This window comes from Thamnophis sirtalis, unplaced genomic scaffold (assembly GCF_051295495.1).
Source record: "Thamnophis sirtalis isolate CommonGarterSnake01/CBP01778 unplaced genomic scaffold, rThaSir2_p1.2 scaffold_1, whole genome shotgun sequence".
Taxonomy (NCBI): Eukaryota; Metazoa; Chordata; class Lepidosauria; order Squamata; family Natricidae; genus Thamnophis; species Thamnophis sirtalis.
The window spans coordinates 173,035,935-173,062,913 of NW_028261381.1; the positions used below are offsets into that span (position 1 = coordinate 173,035,935).

The following is a 26,979-nucleotide window of genomic DNA, read 5'->3' on the forward strand; positions in this document are numbered from 1 at the left end:
AACTCAGCCACGAAGTGGTAGGCCACGTAAACTCGTCCAACATCAGTGTGTGACCTCACAAATGCGCTTCCGGAAGAATGGCCAAAGATTCCCATAAACGCACTCCTGAACCTTGTGGACAGCCTTCCCAGAAGAGTTGAAGCTCTTATAGCTGCACAGGGTGGGCCGACGTCCTATTGAACCCTATGGATTAGGAATGGGAGGTCGCTTACAGTACGTTCCTATGCGAGTAAAGGCAGGTGAGCGAATACTTTTGGCAATATAGTGTATGTAAAATAGGTTAAAAAAATTAGAATAGAATAGAATTCTTTATTAGCCAGGTCTGATTGGACACACAAGGAATTTGTCTCTGGTGCATCAGCTCTCATAAAACATAAAAACAACAAAGTGATAGGTCAGAGATCATAAAGCACAGTTAAAATCATTAATCGTAAGGTGCAAACAAGTGATAAATCATAAGATACCAATAGTGGAAGGTAATAGGAAAGATGAGAAGAATAGCAATACACCACACCCGTACTACATGGGTAAATATCCTTAGGCCTAAGACAGCGCTGTGGGAATTTTTCCCTTGGGACCTCACTCGGTTGAAAACCTAATTCCCACAGCACTGCCTAGTTGTTTTGACACACAATGCCCTCTAGCGGGGTCCTGAGGGGAGGAGCTGAAACAGTTTACGTTGAGGATGTGAGGGGGTCCAGATAGTTTGATCAGCCCTCTGTCTGATGTTTCATTTAGTGACTGTTCAAAGTTACAACGGCACTGAAAAAAGTAGACTTGTGACACCGTTTCTCACACATAACTTGTTGCAGCATCCCCACGGTCAGTGGGGTAAGCAAAGTCAGTGGAGGGGGGGGAACCAAATTCACTGAACAACTGGGTTACTCACTAAACAGCCACAGTGATTCACTGAACAATTGTGGGAAGAAAGGTTGTAAAATGGGACAAAACTCACTTAACAAATGTCTCACTTAATAGAATAGAATACAGAATATACTTAGAATAATAGAAAAGGAGAAAAGGAAAGAAACAGAATAGAAACAGAAGGGACCTTGGAGGTCTTCTAGTCCAACCCTCTGCTCAGGCAGGAATCCCTATCCATTTCAGACAAGTGGTTGTCCAATCTCTTCTTAAAAACTTTCAGAAATGTTGGATTCAATTGTAGCCGTAAGTCGAGGACCACCTATATCAGCTGTATGTTTGCCCTCAATGGAAGGCAGGTTGTTTTTCCTACGGGCCTAACTATCCCTTGAAGTCTGTACCTGTCCTGTTTGGTTGCTGTGGCAAACCAGACAGTTCTTGAGGTCCAAAGGACAAGACTCCCCATCATTCCTCTGTAGAACTGGATCAGCAGATCCTTGGGCACTCCAAGCTTTCTGAGTTGAGCTTTCTGGTGAGGAAACAGCTCACATTAACGATGATTTTATCCATTCAGTCCTTGTCCGACTCTTGGCGATTCCGTGGGCCAGACCCCTCTCTGCATCTTCTGATCTTCCACTGCTTATTTGAGTTTTTCTATGCTCCGGACGATATCAGCTTTGATGTCGTCCAGCCGCCGTGTTCTTTGACAGGCTGGTTTCCTTTTGCCACTGACTCTTCCAAGCATGATTACTTTCTCCAGGGATTACCCCTGCATGACGTGGCCAAAATATGTGAGGCGTGGCTTTGTGGTTTTTGCCTTCCAGAGACATGGCTGGTGTGATGTGCTCCAATACTTGCTTGCTAGTCACCTTTGCTGTTCAAGAACAACTCACATTATATGCATATCTACCAACAAAGGAGAATATTTGTAGCTCAGAGATGAAATTAGGGGTCCTTGCTTGTTTTCTTGCAGACTTTTCATTACCCTAACTAGGTAACAGCATCAGTGTTGTGGCCCGCTAGCAGAGCTGGCAGCAGATTCGGAGAGTGAGGAGGTTGGGGAGGAAGATGGGCCAGTCCTGGAGTCCGGGGAAGGCTCTGATGAGGGCTCTGTGTCGGAGGCAGAGAGAGGGCCAGGGCCATCTGACGGTTATCAGCTGCCTTCAGAGTCAGAGATCAATGAGGCAGAAGAACAGCTGGAGCCTGTTCCCAGTGCGCACATGTGCAGAGTTGCCAGACAGAGGGAACAGCTAAAGAACAAGGGCCGACTCGGGAGTAAAGCCACAGGTGAATCGCCCCTCCCATAGGGAATCAAGAAGAGCAAAAAGGGGAGGGGAGTTTGCAGGAGACAATTAGTTCAACTCCTTAGGGCAGTGGTTCCCAAACTTGGCAACTTTAAGACTTGTGGACTTCCAACTCCCAGAATTCTCCAGCCAGCTCTCAGAATTCTGGGAGTCGAAGCCCACAAGTCTTAAAGTTGCCAAGTTTGGGAACCACTGCCTTAGGGTGAGGGTCTGTTTAGCAGGCGATGCTTGGCAAGAAGTCTGCCATTGAGTGGCGTTTGGAAGATATCCGCCTTGCAGCTCTCCAAGCCTGATAAAGGCCTGCAGTTGTAAATTCACCTTTGAAAGGCTGTTGGCCGGGACTTTGCTGGAGAGGAATTAACTTTAAACTAAATAAAAGAGGCTTTATTAGGACGGCTTCATGGTCTTGGGAGGCCTAGGTCAGAACAATCAGTATTAGGAGGGGGTGAGATTTGTGGGGAGGAGGGGGGGAAGGGGAAGGAGGAGGATGATGCTACCTATTTAAGGTAATGAAATGTCTGCAAGAAAACAACCAAGCTCAGAGAACACCAAGGGCCTCCCCTCCTATGCATGTATAAAATCTGATAAATTTAATCAGGATTCTGATTGAATCAGCAGCCTTTTCTCCAGAAATCTGTTCTCCAAAGGATTTACAGGTAGTCCTCGGCTTACAACTTCAATTGGGTCCAAAATTTCTGTTGCTAAATGAGACATTGGTTAACTGACGTTTTGCTCCATTTTAGGCTCTTTCTTGCCACCGTTGTCACAGACCTTATCTGGCTTGGAGAGTTGCCAGGCCAATTTCTGCAAAACTTGGCAAGGAGTCTCGGAGAGTCACGAAGCAATTAAGCAAACTAATTGTCTCCTGCAAACTCCACTCCCCTGTCGCTCCTCTTTTATTTCCTCTGGGAGGGGCCATTCATTGTCCACCTGTGGCCTTACTCCCAAATCGATCCTTGTTCCTTAGCTGTTCCCTTCGTCTGGCAACTCTGCACATGCGCACACTGGGAACAGGCTCCAGCTGTTCTTCTGCCGCACTGATGTCTGACTCGGAAGGCAGCTGAAAACTGGCATATGTCTCTGCCCCCGTCTCTGCCCCCCTCCGAGAACCCTCATCAGAGCCTTCCCCAGACTCCAGGACTGGCCCAGGTTCTTCCCCAACCTCCTCACTCTCCGAATCTGCTCCCAGCTCCTCTGGCTTCAGGCAAGCCACAACAAGTCTGTTGCATCTTCAAATTGTTGCTAAGCAACCAGTCATAAGTCGAGGACAACCTGCACTCTGTTCCCCCACACACACACACACATTTCTATTTTTCAGCCTCTCAGAAGTGCCTCTCCTCTTTCCCCAGCAATTTAAAAACGGAGGTCTTATGAAGAGACGGTAGTGCATTTTTGACCTATGGACTTCCAACTCCCAGAATCCCTAAGCCGGCTCAGGAATTCTGGGAGTCGAAGTCCAGACAGGTGTAAAGTGGCCCACTCCTGATCTTTTGAATGGAAGCATCCCTGCTCCAAGGCTGAATCCTGATCCATCTCCTTGAACTCCAGAGGACCTAAAGAAGGGAAGGGGAGGAATATTAGAGGGCAGCCTTCAGGATGATTTGCAGGCGAGGAGTTTGTTCAGAGTGGAAAAATATGTTCTGTTTCTAATCTTAAACAAACTGTTTATCTCCAAAATGTTCTGCCAGACTATTGCCGTAAAAGAACCAGGAGTGTTTTACTTGGTCTGAGTTTGGGAACCAGACATATCTTGAGGCTCGTGTGGCTTGTGTCTGCCTTGCAACTGTTCCTCTGCGTGACCCCTGTGCTTCTGTGCCTCTTTGTCCGTTCCCCCCCTCCATGTACCATTGCTAAGAAAATCCCCCCCCCCCCCCCCCGCAATCCTTGTTTCTTTCCTGCTTTTATTTCATCCATCCCAGGCAAGATTCAGCCTGGGGGCCCTGGTTTGTTTGTTTTTTCCCCTTCCATCAACACAAATGACATGATAGCAGCCTTCCAATATCACAGGGGTTGCCACAAAGTCGAGGGAGTCAAGCTATTTTCCAAAGCACCCGAGGACAGAATAAGTGTGCAGCAGCTGCCAAAAAAGCCAACACAGTTCTAGGCCACATAAACAGAGGAATAGAATCAAGATCACATGAAGGGTTAATGCCACTTTATAATGCTTTGGTAAGGCCACACTTGGAATAAGGCATTCAGCTTTGGTCGCCACGATGTAGAAAAGATGCAGAGACTCTAGAAAGAGTGCAGAGAAGAGCAACAAAGAGGATTAGAGGACTGGAGGCTAAAACATATGAAGAACGGTTGCAGGAACTGCGTATGTCTAGTTTAACGAAAAGAAGGACTAGGGGAGACACGATAGCAGTCTTCCAATATCTCAGGGGCTGCCACAAAGAAGAAGGAGTCAAACTATTCTCCAAGGCACCTGAGGGTAGAACAAGAAGCAATGGGTGGAAACTAATCAAGGAGAGAAGCAACCTAGAACTAAGAAGAAATTTCCTGATATTTAGCACAATCAATCAGTGGAACAACTTGCTTCCAGAAGTTGTGAATGCCCCAACACTGGAAGTTTTTAAGAAGAGCTTGGACAGCCATTTGTCTGAAATGGTATAGGGTTTCCTGCTTAGGCAGGGGGTTGGGCTAGAAGACCTCCAAGGTCCCTTCCGACTCTGCTATTGTATCTTGTATCTAAGAAGCAACAGATGGAAACTAATCAAGGAGAGAAGCAACCTAGAGCTAAGGATAAATTTCCTGACAATGAGAACAGTTAATCAGTGGAACAGAAGTTGCCTCCAGAAGATGTGAATGCCTTTAAGAAGGTGTTGGATAGCCATTTGTCAGAAGTGATGTAGGATTTCCTGCCTAAGCAGGTTGTTGGACTAGAAGACCTCCAAGATCCCATTTTTATTATTCTATTCTAAATATCCAGAAGGAATCCCTGGGTGTCTAGGGATTTTCACACCTGGACCCCTTCCCCCTCCCTCGAAAACCAAAAACCAAAACGTGGTTATTGAGTGAATCTGGCTTCCCCATTGACTTTGCTTGTCTGAAGATTGCAAAAGGGGATCACGTGACCCTGGGACATTGCAACCATCATAAATGTGAGACAGCTGTCAGGCATCTGAATGTAAATTCCGTGGGACTAGCACTGATGACGTTACCTAGTTAGGGTAATGAAACGTGCAAGAAAACAAGGAAACTCGGAGAGCACCAAGGACCCCAATGTGGTGGTGTTGTTCTCCTCCCCTCTTCCTTCCCCTCCTCCTCTTCTTCCTCCTTCTCTTACTTCCCCTGCTCCTCCCTCTCTTCCTCCTCCTCTTCCCTCTCTTCCTTCCTCTCCTCCTCATATTCCTCCTCCCTGTCTTCCTTCCCCTCCTCTTCCTCCTCCTTCTCTTACTTCCTCTGCTCCTCCTTCTCTTCTTCCTTCTCTTCTCTCTCTTCCTTCCTCTCCTCCTCATCTTCCTCCTCCCCGTCTTCCTTCCCCTCCTCTTCTTCCTCCTTCTCTTACTTCCTCTGCTCCTCCCTCTCTTCCTCTTCCTCCTCCCTGTCTTCCTTCCCCTCCTCTGCCTCCTCCTTCTCTTACTTCCTCTGCTCCTCCCTCTCTTCTCCTTCCCTCTTTTCCTTCCTCTCCTCCTCATCTTCCTTCCCCTCCTCTTCCTCCTTCCTCTCTCACCCTCCCATCCTCTTTGCCCCTCATCCTCCCCCTCCCACAAATCTCACCCTCTTCTAGCACTGATGATGTTACCTAGTTGGGTAATGAAACATCTGCAAGAAAACAACCAAGCTCAGAGAGTCCCCAAGGACCCCTCCTTTCAACCCTGAGCTACAGATATTCTCCTTTCTTGGTGCTGCTCTTAAGTTCCCAAACCTCCCTGCTCAGCCTTGGCTAAAGTCCCTCTCTTGCCTTCCAGTGGCTGTCCCATGGGGCTGACTCCAATGGCAGTGGGGTCGCGGTACTCTTAGAACTCGCCAGGTTGTTCTCCCGGCTCTACACGTACAAAAGGACCCACGCCGCGTAAGAACGGGATCGGCTTTGGGGTAGGGAAAACCCCGCACGAGGTGGCAGGTGGCGGGTGCGCCTTTGCCAATAGAAATGTACCCATTGCCTCCTTCTCTTCTCTGCGCAGGTACAACTTGCTCTTCTTTGCATCCGGAGGTGGCAAGTTTAACTATCAGGGGACGAAGAGGTGGCTGGAAGACAATCTGGATCACACAGGTGTGAGCGGAGATTATTGCATTTTTTTTTATACGCTTGGGATTTATGGAGAAAGATTTGGCCTTGTTCCCTTTTTATTTTTCAATGGTTTATTAATTGAATTCGATTTTTATGTCTGCCCATCTCATCATGGTGGCTGGGGATAGGTTGCAGCAGTGGTCCATGGACCACTGGTGATCCGTGAGAAAATTTTGGTGGTCTGCAGAAAAATTATTGGCATTTTTTATATTGCACTAAATCAGGGGTCCTCAAACTACGGCCCTCTGTTTGGGACGGATACGTGCAATGAACGCTTGTGTTGCTGCAGAGAGTCTCCCCCTTCGGGGTCTTTTTGTGCAGGTCGGAGGGGGGGCGAAATTCCGACTTGGGGTCTGCTTCAACCTCCTGGTGGGGGCCTTTGGGCGAAGGCTGGAGGGAAGCACGGATGGTGGTAAAGAGCCAGAGGGCCTTGTTCCAGTGGGACTGCATCATGGGCTGGAATTGGCTGAGCCTCCAGGCACCGGTACCTGGCCTTGCACTCCCACAGGTCTTCCCTCTGCTTGGAAATCCTATGCTCCTAGTTCTCATTGAGGTGCTTCTGCTGAGCCTCCTTCTCGGTCAGATCCAATTTGAACTGAGCCGTTTTGCCGACTCTTTCTCATGGGGGCTGCTTAGCTCCAGCAACTGATTCCTGTTGGGGCCCTAAGGAGCCTGGGTGGGGAGGTGAGGAGTGGCTGGAGGGGCGAGTAGAGGCTGGCAAGGCGCCCCTCAACATGAGTGACATTGAATTGGTCACACCCACCCAGTCACATGACCACCTAGCCACACCCACCCACCCAGTCATTAGGCAGATCATTTTAGTGGTCCGCAGGATTTAAAATAATGAATTTAGTGGTCCCTGATGTCCGAAAGGTTGGTGGCCCCTGGGTTAAAGCACCCTGTCAAATGAGAACCAAAAACAAACAATATATAAAGCAAATTCAGATAATCCTTGACTTAATGGCCACAATTGAGCCCAAAATTTCCTTGGATAAGCCAGGCCGTTGTTAGGGGAGTTTTGCCCCCATTTTACTATTGTTTCTGCTGCAGTCGTTAAGTGAATCCATCATTAAGCGAATCTTGGTTCCCTCATTGACTTTGTCAGAAGGCCACTGGGAAGGTTACAGATGGTGATCACATGACCTCAGGTCGTGCCACCGTCTTAAATACATGCCACTTGCCAAGCAAGTTTTGATCGTGATGTGAAAAAGTGCGAAAAATGGTCGTAACTCACATCCCCAAAGAAGACTGGGGAATTCTGGGAGTTGAAGTCCTCCAGGCTTAAAGTTGCCAAGGTTGGAGACCCCTTCTTCAAAGGGTTTTAAACCCTTCATGGCTTGGCACAATCTCCCCCGTTGTTTCTACCTGTTCATCCGGTTAGACAGGACGGGCATGCTTTAGGTCTTATCGGTTGTTAAGGAATGCGGGTTGATAGGGCTGGGATGGACCCTTTCTCCTGTAAAGCTCAATTTCTGGAACATTCTTTCTGCTGGTCTTGCCACCGTGCCCGGACCTGAGGGCCCAAGTATGAGCAAGACCTATTTCTTGGGGTGTTACTCTGTTTCCCCGAAAATAAGACCTCCCGGGATAATAAGCTCAATCGGTCTTTTGAGCGCATGCGCTAAAATAAGCCCTCCCTGAAAATATTGCAACACAGCAGCAGCCATGCTCTCCTCCTCCTCCTGCACCTCAAAAATAATAAGACCTCCCTTATATCTTGTTGTTGATAAATAATTTTAATAAGGAAGTAATGAAAGATTGGTATATATATGAAGTGAGTATTTAGAATATTTTGTTGAAAAATGAAGGAATAACATTTTTGTTTGAATGTATGATGTACAAGGACAGCAATGAACATAAACATACTCGATGGATGATTGGCGGGATTATACATAATTGAAAATAGTGATGTATAAACATATAAACAGAGCCAAGGTGGCGCAGTGGTTAAATGCAGCACTGCAAGCTACTGCTAGATCAGCAGTTCAGCGGTTCAAATCCCACCGGCTCAGGGTTGACTCAGCCTTCCATCCTTCCGAGGTGGGTAAAATGAGGACCCAGATTGTTGGGGGCGATATGCTGACTCTCTGTAAACCGCTTAGAGAGAGCTGAAAGCCCTATGAAGCGGTATATAAGTCTACTGCTAAGTCTACTGCTATAAACAGTTGGTAAATTCTTTTACACTGTAAAAATATTCAGAATGAGATAAGTGATTACATAAAGATATACTGTTATTAAATAGACAATCAAGAATGCAAGGGAATTAGGTTTGTTGAAAAGAAAGAAATATTAATCATAATTGAATTTATGTTGTACAATGAAAGTGAGGTATCTAGTTATATTAGACGGAAAATCTGATTGTATATGTAATTGAAAATATGGATGCACAATACAAGCGTTTGTGCATCCATATTTTCAATTACATATATACAATCACAGATTTTCTATCTAATATAACTAGATGCTATATGCTAACGACATGCTATATGTAATGGATGAGAATTTTTTTTAATGTTGTCTTTTATGTTTAAAAAAAATACTGAAAAAATAATAATAATAAGACCTTCCCAAAAATAAGGCCAAGCGCTTATTTCGGGGGTTCAAAGAAAATAAGACCCTGTCTTCTTTTTGGGGAATCATGGTACAGAGCCAGTTCGTCCTCAACTTACAACAACAATCAAGCCCAATATTTCTGCGGCCAGGTGAAACGTGTATTGAAGTGAACTTTGCCCCATTTTACGACCTTTCTTGCTGCAGTTGTTAAGTGATTCACTGCAGTTGGTTAAGCGAGTGACATGGTTGTTAGGTGAACCCGGCTTCCCCGTTAACTTTGCTCATCGGAAGGTCGCAAAAGTGGATCACGTGACCCCCCCCAGGGACTGTCACAAATACGAGTCAGTTGCCAAGCGTCTGAATTTTGATCGCGTGACCGACCATCCTAGGGGTGCAAAATAGTCCTTAAGTCCCTTTTTTGCAGCGCCCTTGTAACTTCAAAGCGTCACTAAGCAAACTGTTGTTATGTCGGGAACTGCCTGTAATTGTGCAGCTTTCTCTTCATTCCAGATTTCAGTCTGCTGCAGGATAATGTGGCGTTTGTCCTCTGCCTGGACACTCTGGGGAGGGGCAACAGTCTTCACCTACACGTCTCAAAGCCTCCGAAAGAAGGGACTCTTCAGCACACCTTCCTGAAGGAGCTGGAACAGGTAAAGGGGAGGTGGGATGCCTTTGGGGGTGAGAACTGGGGTCACAGCTGCCTCCTTCTCCAGCCTGGGTTGGTGGGCTTTCCTTGCCCCTCTCCTCCGGGAAGCTATGGTAGGAAACAGTGGAGTGAGAATAGAATAGAAGGGGAGGGAAGAGAAGAGAAGGAATAAGAAATAAGGAAAGAATACTACAGAATGGAGTGGACTGGATTGGACTAGAACAGAATTCTTTATTGGCCAAGTGTGGTTGGACACCCAAGGAATTAGTCTTTGGTGCAGATGCTCTCAGTGTACATAAAAAAAGATACATTTGTCACGAATCATAAGATACAACACTTAATGATAGTCTTAGGCTACAAATAAGCAATCAAATCATACTAGGAAACAATACAAATAGTAAGGACACAAGGAACAAAGTTACAGTCCTACAGTCATAAGTGGGAGGAGGTGGGTGATAGGAACCATGAGAAGACTAACAGTTATAGTAATGCAGCCTTAGTGAATGGTTTGACAGTGGCGAGGGGATTATTTGTTTAGCAGAGCGATGGCATTTGGGAAAAAACTGGTCCTTGTGTCTAGTGGTCTTGATGTACAGTGTTCTATAGCATCGTTTTCAGGGTAGGAGCTGAAACAATTTATGCCCAGGATGTGAGGGATTAAATCACTTCATAGCCAGCATGCTATGGTAGTCCTCGTTTTACATCCCTCAGGGAGCCTGTGATAGTCATAAAGCAAGTCATCATGTAGCCGATGACTTGCTTTATGACTATCACAGGCTCCATGAGGGATGTAAAAGTCAATTTTATGGCTTTTTTTTGCAGTGGTCATTAAATAAAACACCATGGTTGTTACGTGAATCCAGAGTTGTTAAGCAAATTGCAGCGGTTAAGGCATTTTTGTTGAAACTTGGAAATAAATGCTAGTTTATTTGACAGTTTCTTGTAAAAAAAAAAAAAAGTCATAAATCACGGTCATAGCTGTAGATACAGGCCAGTTGCCCAGCAACCAAAATGCAGTCATGTAACTGCTTGGGTGCCCTTTGGAACTTCCAAACTGGGTTATAAGTACCTTTTTGGAGGGTCAATAACTTTGAACGATTGCAAAGCAACCAGTCATCAGTCAAGGACTACAGGTGGCACACGGAGCCATTTGCGAGAGCACGCGAGACATTGCCCTGTCAGCTGGCCAGCACGCATGCATGCACTGGCCAGCTGACTTTGGCCCTCTTTTGAGGCCATTTTTTGCCCTCCGGAGGCTTCCCTGAAGGCTCCGGAGAGCAAAAAACGGCACTACGGAGAAACCGGAAGTCATTTCCGCTTTGCTCGTAGGGCTGGTTTTTGCCCTCCAGAGCCTTCAGGGACCATCAGGAGGCTTCCCTGAAGGCTCTGGAGGGCAAAAAGGGTTAGGCATCATTGGCCTACCTAGAGCAGAGGTCTCCAAACTTGGCCACTTTAAGACTCATGGACTTCAACTCCCAGCGTTGCCAAGTTTGAAGATCCCTGGCCTAGAGCAATAGCTCCATCTGCTGGCTGCTTAAAGAAGAACAGATGCAAAGCTCTTCATTGAAGAGAAAATGTGTAGCTCAGGGTTTGAAGTGTGGGGCACTTGGTGCTCTCTGAGCTTGGTTGTTTTCTTTGAGATGTTTCATGACCAAACTTGGTAATCACATCAGTGCTAGAAGGGGGTAATAGAGGAGGGGGTCAACTTACTTTCCAAAGCATCTGAGGGCAGGACAAGAAACAATGGATGGAAACTAATCAAGGAGAGAAGCCACCTGGAATTAAGGAGAAATTTCCTAACAGTGAGGACAATGAACCAGTGCAACAACTTGCTTCCAGAAATGTTGGGTGCTCCATCACTGGAGGCTTTTAAAAAGAGATTGGATGGCCATTTGTCTAAAATGATATAGGGTCTCTTGTTTGAGCAGGGGGTTGGACTAGAAGACCTCCAAGGTCCCTTCCAGCTCTATTCTGATGGGTTATCGTTCCTCTGGAAGAACAGTGGGCAGTACGCTGATTCCTCCCCTGACCCTGTGGGCCACCTTTTCCCATTTCATCTCCAGGTCATTGCCCACCATTTCCCAGAGGTGAGGTTCTCCATGGTGCACAAGAAGATCAACCTGGCTGAAGACATGCTGGCCTGGGAGCATGAACGCTTCGCCATCCGTCGCCTCCCGGCCTTCACGGTTTCCCACCTGGAGAGCCACCGCGATGGCCTGCGCAACAGCATCATGGACGTCAGGTCAGCCGCTGGGTGAGGAGGCGCTGCATGGACCGATGGGTCGACAAGAGGGGGCTGGGTGTGGGTGGGAAGGCTTTGTGCTGCCCCCCCTGTTGTCTTGGGAAGCGCATTCTCCCCTTTGAGGCACACCAGGCAGAAAAGGACCAAGGTCTGGTTGCTTCTTCCCCCTTCGTTTCTTTCATCCCTCCAATATGGGAAAAATGAGAAGGCTGTCCAGGCTGTCTCGCTCCCAAAGCCTAAGTGCTGGCTCTTCGGCTTTGAAACAGAGATTGAGCATCGTCCCCTAGAGTCGAGAATGACTAGCACGTACCGTATTTTTTGGAGTATAAGACGCTCCAAAGTATGAGACGCACCTAGATTTTGGGGAGGAAAACAAGGGGAAAATATCTGCCTCCCAGCAATTTGCCTCCTTGCAACAAACAGTACAGACAATATACACTGTTTGTAGTGTTATATTTCAGACTATACTTGTACAGATGCTGTTAAAATTTCAATTTCAATTCAATTTACTTTATTTGTATGCCGCCCTTTTCCCTGAGGGGACTCAGGGCAGCTCACAGTTCAAGGGGGGGGGGGGGGCAGACAAGTTACAAACATGAAAACCATACACCGTTAAAAAAGCACAACAGTCATACCATTCGAGTGGGGTTGCAAGTCTTTTAGCCCCAGGCCTGTCGGAACAGCCAGGTTTTAAGGGCTTTGCGGAAGGTCTGGAGGGTGGTGAGGGTACGAATCTCCACGGGGAGTTCGTTCCAGAGGGTCGGAGCAGCCACCGAGAAGGCTCTCCTCCGGGTAGTTGCCAGACGACACTGGCCGGCGGATGGAATTCGGAGGAAGCCTAGTCTGTGGGATCTTATCAGTCTCGTGGAGGTAATTGGCAGTAGGCGGTCTCTCAAGTACCCAGATCCAATACCATGAAGGGCTTTGTAGGTGACAAATGGATGTGGCTTTCTGGAAGTATAGTTCTTCTCTGCTATTTAAAAGGAGATGCAATAGCACTGGGCCTCTTCAGAACAAGCATTTGTTTTTAAAAAGCTTCTTCATTTTGTTAAGTTGTCTAGAACAATAATAAAGCAGTCTTTAAAAAATAAGCCTAATAATTTGAACATCCTATAGGCCTTTATAGATGTTGACTTACCTCCTTGCAGCAAACAGCCTGATTAGCACAACAAGAAGAAAAAAAATCTGCCTCCCAGCAATTTGCCTTGTGGAGCCGCAGGTTTCACTTTCAGTTTCTCCCGATCATCAGCTGTTTCAGGCTGCAGGGATTGCTATAGCTTATTGAAGCCTCCGCTGCAAGGAGGTAAATTGGTGGGAAGCAAAGGCCAAAGGGTTGAGGTGAGTGGGGCTACATTCAGTGTATAAGACGCACCCAAATTTTCACCCTCCTTTGGGGGGGGAAGGTGCATCTTATACCCTGAAAAATACAGTATGTGCCAGGGGAACCTTTATCTTTTTACCTTATTTATACCTACAGAGCATTAGGTTTCTTCATGCTTTGAAACTATAATCCCAGGTGAGGGAGAAAGAGGTGGCTGCTTTAAAGAATGGCTACGCCAGCCTTCCTTCGTGTTCCCCAGTACCTCTTCCCAAGAATTTTCAAGGCAAACATATTATACAGATCATTTTATGGGCTAACCCCCAAATGTTGATCTGATCATGTAAACTGGGATCAACATTACGCCCCTCAGACAGGGTTCGCAATTTGGGAGTCCTCCTGGACCCACAGCTGACCTTAGAACACCATTTGTCGACTGTGACCAGGGGGACCTTTGCCCAGGTCCGCCTGGTGCACCAATTGCGTCCCTACCTGGACCGGGAGGACCTCCGAATAGTCACTCACGCCCTCGTGACCTCAAGACTGGACTACTGTAACGCGCTCTACATGGGGCTGCCCTTGAAGAGTATTCGGAGACTTCAGCTTGTCCAGAACGCAGCCGCGCGAGCGATTGTGGGTGCACCTCGGTACACCCACGTTACACCTAACCTCCGCGAGCTGCACTGGCTGCCCATTGGTCTCCGGACACGCTTCAAGGTGCTAGTCGTTACTTTTAAAGCCCTACATGGTATCGGACCTAGCTACCTGAGAGACCGCCTCCTGCCATTCACCTCCCAAAGACCTATCAGATCCCACAGACTAGGCCTCCTCCGAATTCCATCTGCCGGCCAATGTCGGCTGGCGACCCCTTGGGGGAGGGCCTTCTCTGTGGCTGCTCCGGCCCTCTGGAACGATCTCCCCGTGGAGATCCGGACCCCTACTACCCTTCCGGCCTTCCGCAAAGTGGTTACGACCTGGCTGTTCCGGCAAGCCTGGGGCTGTTGAACTATCCAGCCCCATTCGAGGTTACGGCTGTTGCAGAATTTTAAATTGTTGTTTTTATTTTATTTTTTGTATCCCCTCCCTTTTTTATTGTGAGCTGCCCTGAGTCTCTCGGGAAGAGGGCGGCATACAAACTCAATAAAACTAAACTAAACATTGTGTGAGTTGTGAGGCTGTGCCAAGTGCCATCAGAAGCCTCACCTCGGCGCCTCTCCCTCCCTAGAAACCTGATTCTGACACGGCTGCTGTTCTCCCTCTTGCAGGCCACGGGTGAACCTCCAAATCCTCACCCGCAACACCCGGATCATTGTAGAGGCTCTGACAAGGGTGGTCTACAACTTAACAGAGAAGGTGAGCGTCTTTTCTGAGAGCGGCTGGGAACCCCTGCAGTGGCTGGGATTGCTCAGTTCTAGTAGTGGGCTGCATCACTCACTTCCCCTCTTCCCCCCCCCCCCCAAAAAATCAGAGTGACGGCCTGTGGGAATGGCCTTGTAGGAGATGAGCAGGCTGAGCCCGAGGGACAGGTCAAAGGCGCCAACAGTCTTGAGCCTCTGCGTGCCCACAAGAGTTCTAAGATAGAATAAATATGGGACTAAGAAATTTCAGATAGTTTATGAATGAATGAACAAGGAATGTTACAACTTATCTAAAGTTAGCTTTACAAAAGGGGAGTTAAAGTACAAGTGAGGGTCGATGTTAAAGTTAGTTAGTTTATTTTAGTGTATGGTTGCTAAATGTTTATACCCTGTATTTGCTTTGTGAGGTTGGGTGGGGAGGGGAGGAGAGGATGTGGGTTCGGGGGGGAGGGAGGGAAGGTGGATATAATTGTAAAACTCATTAAAACTTTTAATTAAAAAAAAAGAGTTCTAAGTTAAACTTAGAATAACTTTATTGTCACTTTGAATCACTTCCCTTGATAATAAGCCCAATCGGGCTTTTGAACGCATGCGCCAAAATAAGCCCTCCCCCAAAATATTGCACCACAGCAGCCATGAGGTCGCCATGCTCATTTGCCTCCTGCATCTCAGAAATAATAAGACTTCCCAGAAAATAAGGCCAAGTGTTTATTTCGGGTGTCAAAAGAAAATAAGACCATGTTTTATTTTCGGGGAAATATGGTATACACTAATTGGCATGCATTAAAATGAAATTTTGTTGCCTAAAATTCTCAAAGGGTCTCCACCTCTAACATATACTACATAAACATGACAAAATAAATAAATATAAAATTATATACCCACATGCATTATATGATACGGAGAAACAATACAGTCTAGTTCAGATGTATTTATGTACATGGTGAGAGAAACGAATCTTGCAAATTTGCCAATGGCCTACGGAACAAAGCTGTTACAGAATTGGATAGTCCTGCTAGAAATAATATGAAACCTCTTCCCAGAGGGGAGCAACAGAAGCAGACCGTGAAGTGGGTGTGTGGGGGTCTCTAACATTTCTTTGAGCTATAAGCGCATAGCGCTTATAAGCAGCATCCCAAATAACGGGAAGCGAGCTTCCTATAATCTTCTCTGCTGTCCTCACCACTCTCTGTAGGGACTTTTTATCTGAGGTGCTGCCGCCACCAATGCAGTTTGTTAAAATGCTCTCAGTCATGCCTCTGTAAAAAGTGGCCAGGACACAAGGAGAAAGGTGTGCTCTCCTCATCCGATGCAAGAAATGCAGACGCTGGTTTGCACGCTTCACTAAGGATGAGAGACCAGTTGAGATTAAGTTCTGCACCTCCAGATACTTATTACTGTCCAGCGCACCTTGAATTCTGTTGACTCTTATCTCCCGCCAATTTGCTTTAAGCATTTGTCAACTGTCCCCTTGGCAATTTGCAGCAAAAGAAACTCCCGGGACAATATTTTACCAGGAGTATAACTTTACTGATAGATCCATATAGACACAGAAGAAACGAGGCTAGCTCTGAGGTTTTCACACAAAAATCAGCATAGTTAAGGGAGCGCCTGCAAACTGCGTAATAAGAAAAGAAGTGTTTGTCCTTCCCGGCCCCCAGGAACATTCTGCAGGCTTCAGCAGGGCTGGGGGGGAAAGCAAAAATGCCCCCTGTTTTTTGCGAAAAGCAGCCCATCGCTGGGACTGGCATGCACACACCATTTAAAAAGGGGAAATAATTACATTTTTTCAATGAAGATTGTTCTGTGCATGTGCAGAACAGAAATAAAGATGGCAGCGCTGAGGATACAACCAGTACGGAGTTACTACCTATTTGACCGAGTTGGACTGTACCGGTAGGAAGGAACCCACCTCTGGATTGGCCTGCCTCACACACGGTGGTAGAAAGGGCCTCCTGCAGACCCCATCAGCCAAGGGATTTCATCTGGCGGGAGCCTTTTCTGCCACGGCCAGAAGCTCCTTTTCCAGCTAACACATTTTATAAAAAGGCATCGGTGTCTGTGAGCCGATGTGAAAAACCTTCACCAGATCTGTGGAAGAGAGTGGGCTTTAATTTAAATTCAGATTTAATCGTCCATTAGTTCAGACACGTCTCTTTTCTTGCTTAGAGAGGGCTGCAAAGCACTGTGACATGGTATATAATAGCAATAGCAGATTTTTATATACCGCTTCATAGGGCTTTCAGCCCTCTCTAAGCGGTTTACAGAGTCAGCATATTGCCCCCAACAACAATCCGGGTCCTCATTTTACCCACCTCGGAAGGATGGAAGGCTGAGTCAACCCTGAGCCGGTGAGATTTGAACTGCTGATCTAGCAGTCAGCTGAAGTGGCCTGCAGTACTGCACTCTACCCACTGCGCCACCTCGGCTCATAAGTCCAAGTGCTGTTGCTAAGTAGTGGTAATCAGCCTCAAGGTCTCTTCCCAGATTCCAAAACCCCATAGAGCAGGAGCAGGGCAGATCTAACAACTTTACAGCCTCTGGACATCAACTCCCAGCATGGCTGGCTCAGGGATTCTGGGAATTGAAGTCCACGGGTCAGTCAAATTGCTCACCCCGGCTACAGAGCAGCTGACAAGGCCTTCATTCCGAGGATGCGTCCCACCCACCTCATTCAAGCTCTGATCATTAGAGACTCAACGCTGATGGGCTCCACACCAGGAGTCCCTAATCCCCAGCCCAGTACCGGACTGCAGCCATTCAGAAGCAGGCCATGGACGCAACGGGCGAGCGTGCGCGCAACTCCCCTTTTGCGAGCAACCTGCGTGCGTGCAGTTCCATTGTTTGAGCGTGAGTGCTGACTGCTTACACAAATTGATCTGCGTGTGCTGCTCACCCGGAACCAAAGAGCCGAGGTGGCGCAGTGGTTAGGGTGCAGTACTGCAGGCCAGTTCAGCTGACTGTTATCTGCAGTTCGGCAGTTCTAATCTCACCGGCTCAAGGTTGACTCAGCCTTCCATCCTTCCGAGGTGGGTGAAATGAGGACCCGGATTGTTGGGGGCAATATGCTGACTCTGTAAACCGCTTAGAGAGGGCTGAAAGCCCTATGAAGCGGTATATAAGTCTAACTGCTATTGCTATTGCTGTTGCTAACCAACCCTTCTCCCTGCCCCGCCGCTCCACAAAGCTGAGAAGTTTGTGCTCCACTCAGTCCAAGGTCGGAAACACACTCTTGCCCACAAAGGCCAAGGACAGAGCAGAGAGCACAGATGAGATTTCCTCCAGGTGTTTGACGGGTCTTGGATCACGGAGCTGAGGACTCGCACGGGAAGGGAGAACTGCAGCTGCCAAGACTTCCAGCTTTACAGTGATAACAGACATTGTGGTCAGTTTGAGGATTTTCACCCAGCTCTGTTTATTTTTTTCTTCCTTCCCTCATTAGGGTGTGCCTGCTGACCTCCAAATCTTCACTGAACATATGGTAAGCTCCTGGGCAGAGGGCTCTCTGTGTGTGTGTGAGAGAGGTGTGGGAGGGAGGAGGGGAGGGGAGAGAGAAGAATGTTTTGGGGTTTTCATCTGCAGAACCGGCCGGCTTCCTCCCTCCCTCCCTCTTCCCTGATTCAGCAGATTCAGCAAGAGCAGATGGAGTCGGTGATGGACTGGCTCAGCAGTCAACCCAGGGCTGCCCAGCTGGTGGACAAAGACAGCACGTTCATCAACACCTTGGAGTACTACCTGAGCCGCTACCTGAAAGACGTCAAGCAGCATTACGTGAAGGCAGACAAGCGGTGAGGATGGTGATGGCGTTCCCACTTGTCTCCTCCCCCCCCCCTTCATTTAGCCCTGATGATGTAACCTAGTTTGGCAAAGAGACATCCACGAGAAAACCGCCAAGCTCAGACTGCACCCGGGACCCCCACATGCTACAACGGTCATGTGGAAAACCGGTCCCAAGTCACTTTTTTTCAGTGCCGTTGTAACTATGAATAGTCACTAAACAAACTCAAGGAATACCTGTATGGGCTAGATGTCTGTTTTCACTTGGTATAAGGTCGTCTCTGGGCTTTTAGTCCTGCCTTTAAAAATTGTAGCTCTTTTAAACCTTCTTGTTTTTTCCTTTTTTCCTATATATATATATACAGGGATCCTGAATTTGTTTTCTATGACCAGCTGAAGCAAGTAATGAACGCATATAGGTAAGTGTGGGACAACGGCAAAAAGGGTTTTGGAGTTTGACTGGCCCTGAGCCATTCCTTTAAGACTCGGGGTATAAAAAGCATATTCTTTAAGTTAGCAGATTTGAGGCAATCTAATTCAACAGTTGTCCCTGCATAATGCACCATATGGGCTAACTGGAGGGTAAGGTAAAAGGTAAAGGTTCCCCTCGCACATATGTGCTAGTCGTTCCTGACTCTAGGGGGTGGTGCTCATCTCCGTTTCAAAGCCGAAGAGCCAGCGCTGTCCGAAGACGTGTCCGAATCTGCTGTCTTCTTGGCATCATCATCGTTATCTGGGTTCCAAGCAGTTACATCCGGTGGATTCTGTTCTCCCATAAACCTTCCCTACGCAGGAGTAGACTGCATTTCATAGACTAGGAAACATAGTTTGTTCCATCCAACCGGGTTATCATCGATAGGCTTGTTGATGGTTCGCTCGCCATCTTCTCCAGGATAGTAACAATCACTACAATAAACAGCTGTCTGTATGCAATATTGGGTATCAACACCAACTCCCCTTTAGCTGCGTCTGGTATAACCTGGGCCTATAACCAGTGTTAGGTAAGTTCCACATTGGGAGAGCGAGTGCGTTCAGTGAAGCGTTGTGAGAGTTATGTTGGAGAACACACAAACCAGCATACAGAGACACTGCAGTTTAAATAGGCTTTTACTTTCGTGGAAATAGAGGTATCAGAGTCCATCAAACAGTCCAATTCATACACAGATAATTCAGTCAATCATCAACGTCTCTCAGTTAAGGGATAATCCAAATAACATAGTCCATAATCATACAATCAGTCAAGCACACAAAGTTTGCTAGCCGTTGCAAAACTTACAATAGCTCACAGCACTTTCTAACAGCCAGCTTCCAAAAACACTCAGATCAGATCAGCCCAGCCTCTAACAAACAGAGAGAGCTAAGTCATTCTGGCTCCCTCTTATGGCCGATTGAGGAAAACAGCAACCAATCACATTTTACAGTATGATTTAAAGAAACAGGTACAGCATTGCTATATGCTGTATATATTGCCAACCCAACCGTTAGATTATATTCCTAACAGTCATGGCCGGCATGACTAAACGCCGAAGGTGCACGGAACGCTGTTACCTTCCCACCAAAGGTGGTTCCTATTTTTCCACTTGCATTTTTACGTGCTTTCGAACTGCTAGCTTAGCAGAAGCTGGGATTTGAACTGCTGAATTGCCAACCTCTCTGATCGACAAGCTTAGATGTATTAAACTTGTATGCTGTCTGACTCTGGGATTCTGGGTGGCTCACAACCATCAAAGTTGGCCCTGTCCTTTGGGCCTGGGGGCAGCCAGAAAAGGTCTGATAGAAGAAAGAGGTCTTTGAAGGAGCAGACGTGCGAACAAGCAGCTCAGAGGGAAGGGAAACTCCAGTGTCCCATGACTGGGTGTGAGAACGTGGCTTGTGTTTTTCAGGGTCAAGCCGGCCATCTTTGACCTGCTCCTGGCTCTCTGCATAGCAGCCTACCTTGGTGTGGCATACATCGCTGTGCAGGTGAGTTCCCACGCACGGTCCTTCACTACAGAATTTTTGCTGCATGAAATGAAGCTAAGAATGTAGGAATGGGCCCTGCTGGATTAGGCTAAAAAGATAAAGGTTTGCCTTGTCCAGTTATGTCCAACTATGAGTTGGTGTTCATCTCTGTTTCTTAGCCAAGGGAGCCAACATTGTCCAAAGACGCTTCCGTGGGTCATGTGGCCATCATAACAATAATGTTGTGGCCTGTCAGTGGCTAGTGTAGTTGGCACCAGATTCGGACAGTGAGGAGGTTGGGGAGGAACCTGGGCCAGTCCTGGAGTCTGGGGAAGGCTCTGATGAGGGCTCTGTGTCGGAGGCAGAGAGGGGGCCAGGGCCGTCTGACAGTTATCAGCTGCCTTCAGAGTCAGACATCAGTGAGGCAGAAGAACAGCTGGAGCCTGTTCCCAGTGTGCGCATGTGCAGAGTAGCCAGACGAAGAGAACAGCTAAAGAACAGGGGTCGACTTGGGAGTAAAGGCACAGGTGGATGGTGAATGGCCCCTCCCAGAGGAAATAAAAGAGGAACAACAGGGGAGGGGAGTTTGCAGGACAGACAATTAATTCATCCCTGCATTCTTGCCAAGTATTGCGAGCATCTGAAAGATATCGGCCTGGCCTCTCTCCAAGCCTGATCAAGGTCGGCAATTGTGAACTATCTTGAAAGACGGTGGGTTGTTTCAGCCGGGAAGAAGCAAGAGGCAACTGGACTTCCTTGTTTTTCTTTGAAGACATTTTGCTTCTCATCCAAGAAGCTTCTTCAGCTCTGAGTGGATGGTGCGGAACGGAAGGATTTACTCTCCTTGCAGACAGCTGATCATTTGCATCCTTTGAGAGAGTCCTTGAGGCCACCTGGAGGTTTCTCTGTGTCCTCAGGAACACAATTGAAGACTTACAGGAACCATTTCCACTACTCAGGTGACTCTGAGGACACAGACAAATCTCCAGGTGGCCTCAAGAACCCTCTGAAAGCATGCAAATGACCAGCTTTGTCTGCAAGGAGCATAAATCCTCCCATTCCTCACCATCCAGTCAGTGTGGATAGTGGTTGTCTGAAAGGGGGGGGGGGTTGAGAGGCAACTGGACATTCTGGTTTTTCTTTGAAGATGTTTCGCTTCTCATCCAAGAAGAAAAAGAACTGAAGAAGTTTTTTGGATGAGAAGCGAAGCATCTCCTAAGAAAAAACCTGACAGTTCATCTGCCATTCTGTCGGTTCCTCTTCCTATGTCAGCAACCTTCCCAGCATGCCTGACTTCCTCTCTCTTCCCCACAGCCGCCCCCCCTCTTCCTCTCGCAGTGCGTCAAGTACTAAACAAAGACCAATTACTGGGACAATATTTGCAATGAAAAAAGGCTTAAGAGTACCAAATCCATCGCGTTTTAAAGCAGTCGAGTACTGAGGTACCACTGTAAGAAATACATTAAAATACTTTGGATAATGGTCCTAGATTGACACGACATAAACTTCCTTTATAATGTCTCGTGCGTTGGTGCATTAGCCATTCCTGGTTTTGTTTCATCCACGGTCCTGGGGGAATTCTGGAAGTTGAAGTCCACACGTCTTAAAGTTGCCAAGTTTGAGGAAAAAATGTTTGAATGTTGAATGTTTGAATGTTTATTTCATTTGTATGCCGCCCTTTTCCCCCGAGGGGGACTCAGGGCGGCTCACAACTCAAACAAGGGAAGGGGGATACAGACAATTTGACAACAACACAAAACAATACATAATTTAAAAAGCGCAACAATCATACCATTCGCGATAGGGGCACGGTTCTTTAGCCCCAGGCCTGTCGGAACAGCCAGGTTTTAAGGGCTTTGCGGAAGGCCTGAAGGGTGGTGAGGGTGCGAATCTCCACGGGGAGCTCGTTCCAGAGGGTCGGAGCAGCCACAGAGAAGGCTCTCCTCCGGGTAGTCGCCAGTCGGCATTGGCCGGCAGATGGAATCCGGAGGAGGCCTAATCTGTGGGATCTAATCGGTCTGGTGGAGGTAATTGGCAGCAGGCGGTCTCTCAAGTACCCAGGTCCAATACCATGAAGTACCCAGGTCCAAAACCCTTTCCTGATGTAGGTTGCTTGCTCATTCTGTCTTTCTTTCTTTTTTTAGCATTTCGGCCTCCTTTATAAGCTGGTCCAAAGGGTCTCTCGGAAATCCAAACAGCAATGAAACAACAATCGCATCCTGGTGTTGTTTCTTCCTTCGTTGCATCCTGCTTCTCCTCCTCCTCCTTCCTGCTCTCCTCTCCCGCAAGGGCAGGACGCAAAAGCTCGAGATGGTAAACAAACAAACAGAACCCACCAAACCACAAAAACAACAACACCACAACAACCACACTCTTCCCACATCCCTTGCATTTCTGCAAAAGCTCCTTCCCCGTCCTCTTTTTTCCCTGGCACAGAGCTGCAGAGACCCGATTAAACTTCTGGACACGATCTCTACCCACTACAGATGGAAACCTTTTCCCGGATAAAATGACTTTTTTTTCCATCAACCTGTTGCTGCTGGTTGAGAAACAACATGTGCCATAATTCTAAGCTGGGGGTGGGTGGGGAGAGGCAGGAGACTGGGGTGGGGAGGGCCCCACACCTGCCTGTCAAAAGAACTTGAAAGGGGGATGTGGTTGGTTTTTTTTAAAAAAAAAATGTGCACATGTAAATTAAAACTATAAAAAAAAACCTAATATCTGTGAGCTTGCCTGATTTTGACATTTTTTCATTCATTCAGTTTCTCAGGTATTTCTTTATAGGGGGTGGTAAATGTCCGGACCAAACATAATTCCTAATGTTGGATTTTCCCCCTTACCAGAGGGAGCCCCCTTGTAGAATACTGTGAAGCCGTTACCATGGCAACTCTACTGTGCTGTACAGTAGAAGCCATTTTGTGGCAGTTTAGTAGAAGCCATTTAAAGGCACACCAGGCTGTATCTTAACAGAACACACACCCCAAGGGGTGTTAGGGTATCTTACCCCCCACCCACCTCCCCACAGTATTTTTCTCCAGAGAGTAAGTCATCTGTGTATCAAGTTTGGTTGAAATTGTTTGAGGCGTTCCAGAGCTATGCTGAAACACACACACATGAACAGCCATAGATATAGATAGATAGATAGATAGATAGATAGATAGATAGATAGATAGATAGATAGATAGATGATAGATAGATAGATAGATAGATAGATAGATAGATAGATAGATAGATAGATAGATAGATAGATAGATAGATAGATAATGTGTTCTGACCCCCCCTTCTCCGTCCAGGAACAAAAGCCAAAACAGACGTACGAAAATGTTTTAATCAGTCCAGACTCTTGTTGGCTGCAAGCCCAAAATAAACAAGAGACAATCACTCTGGCAAAAAGTCCTATAAACCTACGCAGCACTGCAAACAGGCTTCTCACAGCAACACCACTTGCCGAGGTGGCGCAGTGGTTAAATGCAACACTGCAGGCTACTTCAGCTGACTGCAGTTCTGCTGTTTAAATCTCACCGGCTCAGGGTTGACTCAGCCTTCCATCCTTCCGAGGTGGGTAAAATGAGGACCCGGATGGTTGTTGGGGGCAATATGCTGACTCTGTAAACCGCTTAGAGAGGGCTGAAAGCCCTATGAAGCGGTATATAAGTCTAACTGCTAACTGCTAACTTATCCAAGTTGGTTTCTCTTAATTCATGAACGAGAACGTTGACTCCTGCAAACGGCAGGGCACAAACAGTCTCTTTTATAATCAGGAGAGGATCTTAATCAGCATCAGCTAAGCACAATCATCTACAATTACGCAGTTGTTCCTTCCTAGTAGCCCTTCGTCTGCATGCATCCTGAAACAACTCCCAAATGTTTTCCTGAACATTCCCTTTGATCCAATGCTCTGCCGCCACCTGGTGGCCAACCAGTCTCTCCTCGCCCTGCTCGGAGTTGACACCCTGTCCAGGATCCTCCACCTCCTCCAAGGCCAACTCATAAGACCCCTCGCTGTTGGAGTCTGGCGGCAGCTCCAACGGCTCCTGCTGGGCCACAACAGATGATGGATGGATGGTTAGATAGAGGATAGATAGATAGATAGATAGATAGATAGATAGATAGATAGATAGATACTATTCAAGATAGTGAACACACCCAATATTACTCCCTTCCTCCTATTTCCCCCACAACAACCACCCTGTGAGGTGGGTTGAACTAAGAGAAAGTGACTGGCCCAAAGTCTCAACACGAGAACTGGAACCTGTGACCCAGAGAGGTGAGGGGCGTCACTGCAAATCTGAAACTAAAAAGCCCTCACTCAGAGATGGCTTAATGTGGGTTTTTTCAGGGGTTGGTCTTGATGAATTCCAGGTTCTCTTCAAATGTTTTATACACAAAGGTAAAGAATACTTAGCGGGGCACCGAGTGTGTATAGAACATGGAAGAAAAGAATTAGTTGCACGGAAATAGATCACAGGACAAAAACACATTTTGGGGAATAACTTGGTTTTACCAAAGAACCTTAATGGAGTGTGTTGTTGCAGGATAGACCATGAATTGTGGCTTGAACAGATCCTGGAGGGACACAACACCAGCCACTGTTTTGCTCAATCAAATGCCTTTAGCTGAATGTTTCCCAATTTGGGGAGCTTGTAAATTATGTGTACTTCCAACTCCCAGAATTCCCCAGCAAGGACGCTGGCTGGAGAATTCTGGGAGTTGAAGTCCAACACCTCAAGCTGTTATGGTTGGGAAATATGAAGGACAGGAAGGTACAGATAATTTTAGGCCAACTATTAGTGGCATTGAAAAAAAAATGACTTACAACCCGTCCTCGCACTTACAACCGTCCTAGCATCTCCTCAGTCATGTGAACAAAATCAGGGTACCTAGCAAGCGGCATGAATTTATGACAGTGGCAACATCATGTGATGATGTGACCGCCGTTTGCAACCTTCCCAGACAGCTTCTGACAAGCAAAATCAACGGGGAACGCTGAATTCACTTAATGACCGTGTGAGTCATTGAACAACTGCAGTGGTTTGCCTAACAAAGGTCATAAAACCAGACATAAACATGTTGCTTAGTAATGCAAACCCTGGTCCTGATTGTGTCTGTAAGACGAGGATTGCCTATAATTCTTTTAACCTGCGGCTAACAAGCAGTGGAATGTTATAAATATGGGTAATCATCAACTTACAACAACAATCGAGGCCAAAAATTTATTGTGTTTTGCTCCATTTTACGACCTTTCTTGCCACAGCTGTTAAGTGAATCACCAGATGGATTCGTAACTGGCTGACCAACTGCACTCAACGTCCTCAATGGAATTACATCTGCAAATCCTCAATGGAACTGCATCTACATGGAGGGAAGTATGCAGTGGAGTACCCCAAGGCTGTTTTAGGCCCAGGAGTCATCAACATCTTCATCAATGATTTGGATGAGGGAATAAGTGGGGAACTCATCAAATTTGCAGATGACACCAAGCTGACAGGAATAGCCAACACTCCAGAAGACAGGCTCAAGATACAGAAGGATCTTGACAAACTTGAACATTGGGCACTATCTAACAAAATGAAATTCAATAGTGAAAAGAGTAAGGTTCTGCGTTTAGGCAAGAAAAACAAAATGCACATGTACAGGATGGGTGGTACCTTGCTCAACAGTGAGAGGGATCTTGGAGTCCTAGTGGGCAACCATTTAAAGAGGAGCCAGCCGTGTGCAGCAGCTGCCAAAAAAGCCAACCCAGTTCTAGGCTGCATCAACAGAGGGAGAGAATCAAGATCACATGAAGTGTTAATACCATTCTATAAGGCCTTGGTGAGGCCACACTTGGAATATTTGCAGTCAGTTTTGGTCACCACGATGTAGAAAAGATGTGGAGACTCTAGAAAGAGTGCAGAGAAGAGCAACAAAGAGGGTTAGAGGACTGGAGGCTAAAACATATGAAGAACGGTTGCAGGAACTGGGTCTGTCTAATGTTTAATGAAAAGAAGGACTAGGGGAGACATGATAGAAGTCTTCCAGTATCTTAGGGGCTGCCACAAAGAAGAGGGAGTCACAACTATTCTCCAAAGCACCTGAGGGTAGAACAAGAAGCAATGGATCGAAACTAATCAAGCAGAGAAGCAACCTAGAACTAAGGAATAGTTTCCTGACTGTTAGAACAATTAATCAGTGGAACAGAAGTTGCCTCCAGAAGTTGTGAATGCCCCAACACTGGAAGTCTTTAAGAAGAGATTGGACAAGTATTTGTCTCAAGTGCTGTAGGGTTTCCTGCCTAAGCAGTGGGTTGGACTAAAAGATTTCCAAGGTCCCTTCCAACTCTGTTATTCTATTCTATTCTATTCTATTCTATTCTATTATAGCCAATAAATTAGCAACCCATTTGTTAAGTGAATCTAACTTCCCCACTGACTTTTCTCGTCCAAAGTTCCTGAAAGCAAATGATGTGACCCCGGGACACACTGCAACCGTTGTAAGTATGAACCCGTTTCCAAGCGTCTTAAATTTTGATCACATGCTCATGGAGATGCTGCCCCCCCCCCCCCAAAAAATGTCCTATGTCGCTTTTTTCAGTGTGGTTGTGACTTTGAATGTTCACTAAATGAACTGTTGCAGGTCGAGGACTCCCTGTATTTCCCCAGTTTTGCTCCATCCTTATTGCAACACATTCAAAATGCTCGGGAGTGCAACTTCCTATTTGCTGGGCGAAAACAAATTTGGCACCATGGCCTATTTTGGGATTTCA

At 46.8% G+C, this 26,979-nt stretch overlaps 1 protein-coding gene across 4 annotated transcripts in view; it reads left to right on the plus strand.

The window, feature by feature from the left end:
* The window catches only part of NCLN (nicalin), a 41,402-nt gene extending 18,450 nt beyond the window's left edge, over positions 1-22,952 (plus strand). Inside the window, exons 6-15 of one of the 4 annotated variants that reach the window (XM_087703321.1) lie at positions 6,077-6,180; positions 6,293-6,381; positions 9,463-9,602; positions 11,662-11,840; positions 14,424-14,511; positions 17,959-17,997; positions 18,141-18,304; positions 18,659-18,712; positions 20,177-20,255; positions 22,379-22,952. In XM_087703321.1, the coding sequence (XP_087559447.1) occupies positions 6,077-6,180; positions 6,293-6,381; positions 9,463-9,602; positions 11,662-11,840; positions 14,424-14,511; positions 17,959-17,997; positions 18,141-18,304; positions 18,659-18,712; positions 20,177-20,255; positions 22,379-22,438 (996 nt within the window). In that variant the 3' untranslated portion in view covers positions 22,439-22,952. Of the gene's footprint in view, positions 1-6,076; positions 6,181-6,292; positions 6,382-9,462; positions 9,603-11,661; positions 11,853-14,423; positions 14,512-17,958; positions 17,998-18,140; positions 18,305-18,658; positions 18,713-20,176; positions 20,256-22,378 lie in introns of all 4 variants that reach the window. The other 3 variants (XM_087703319.1, XM_087703320.1, XM_087703322.1) reach the window with 3 other exon arrangements.
* Positions 22,953-26,979: the final 4,027 nt, after the last annotated feature.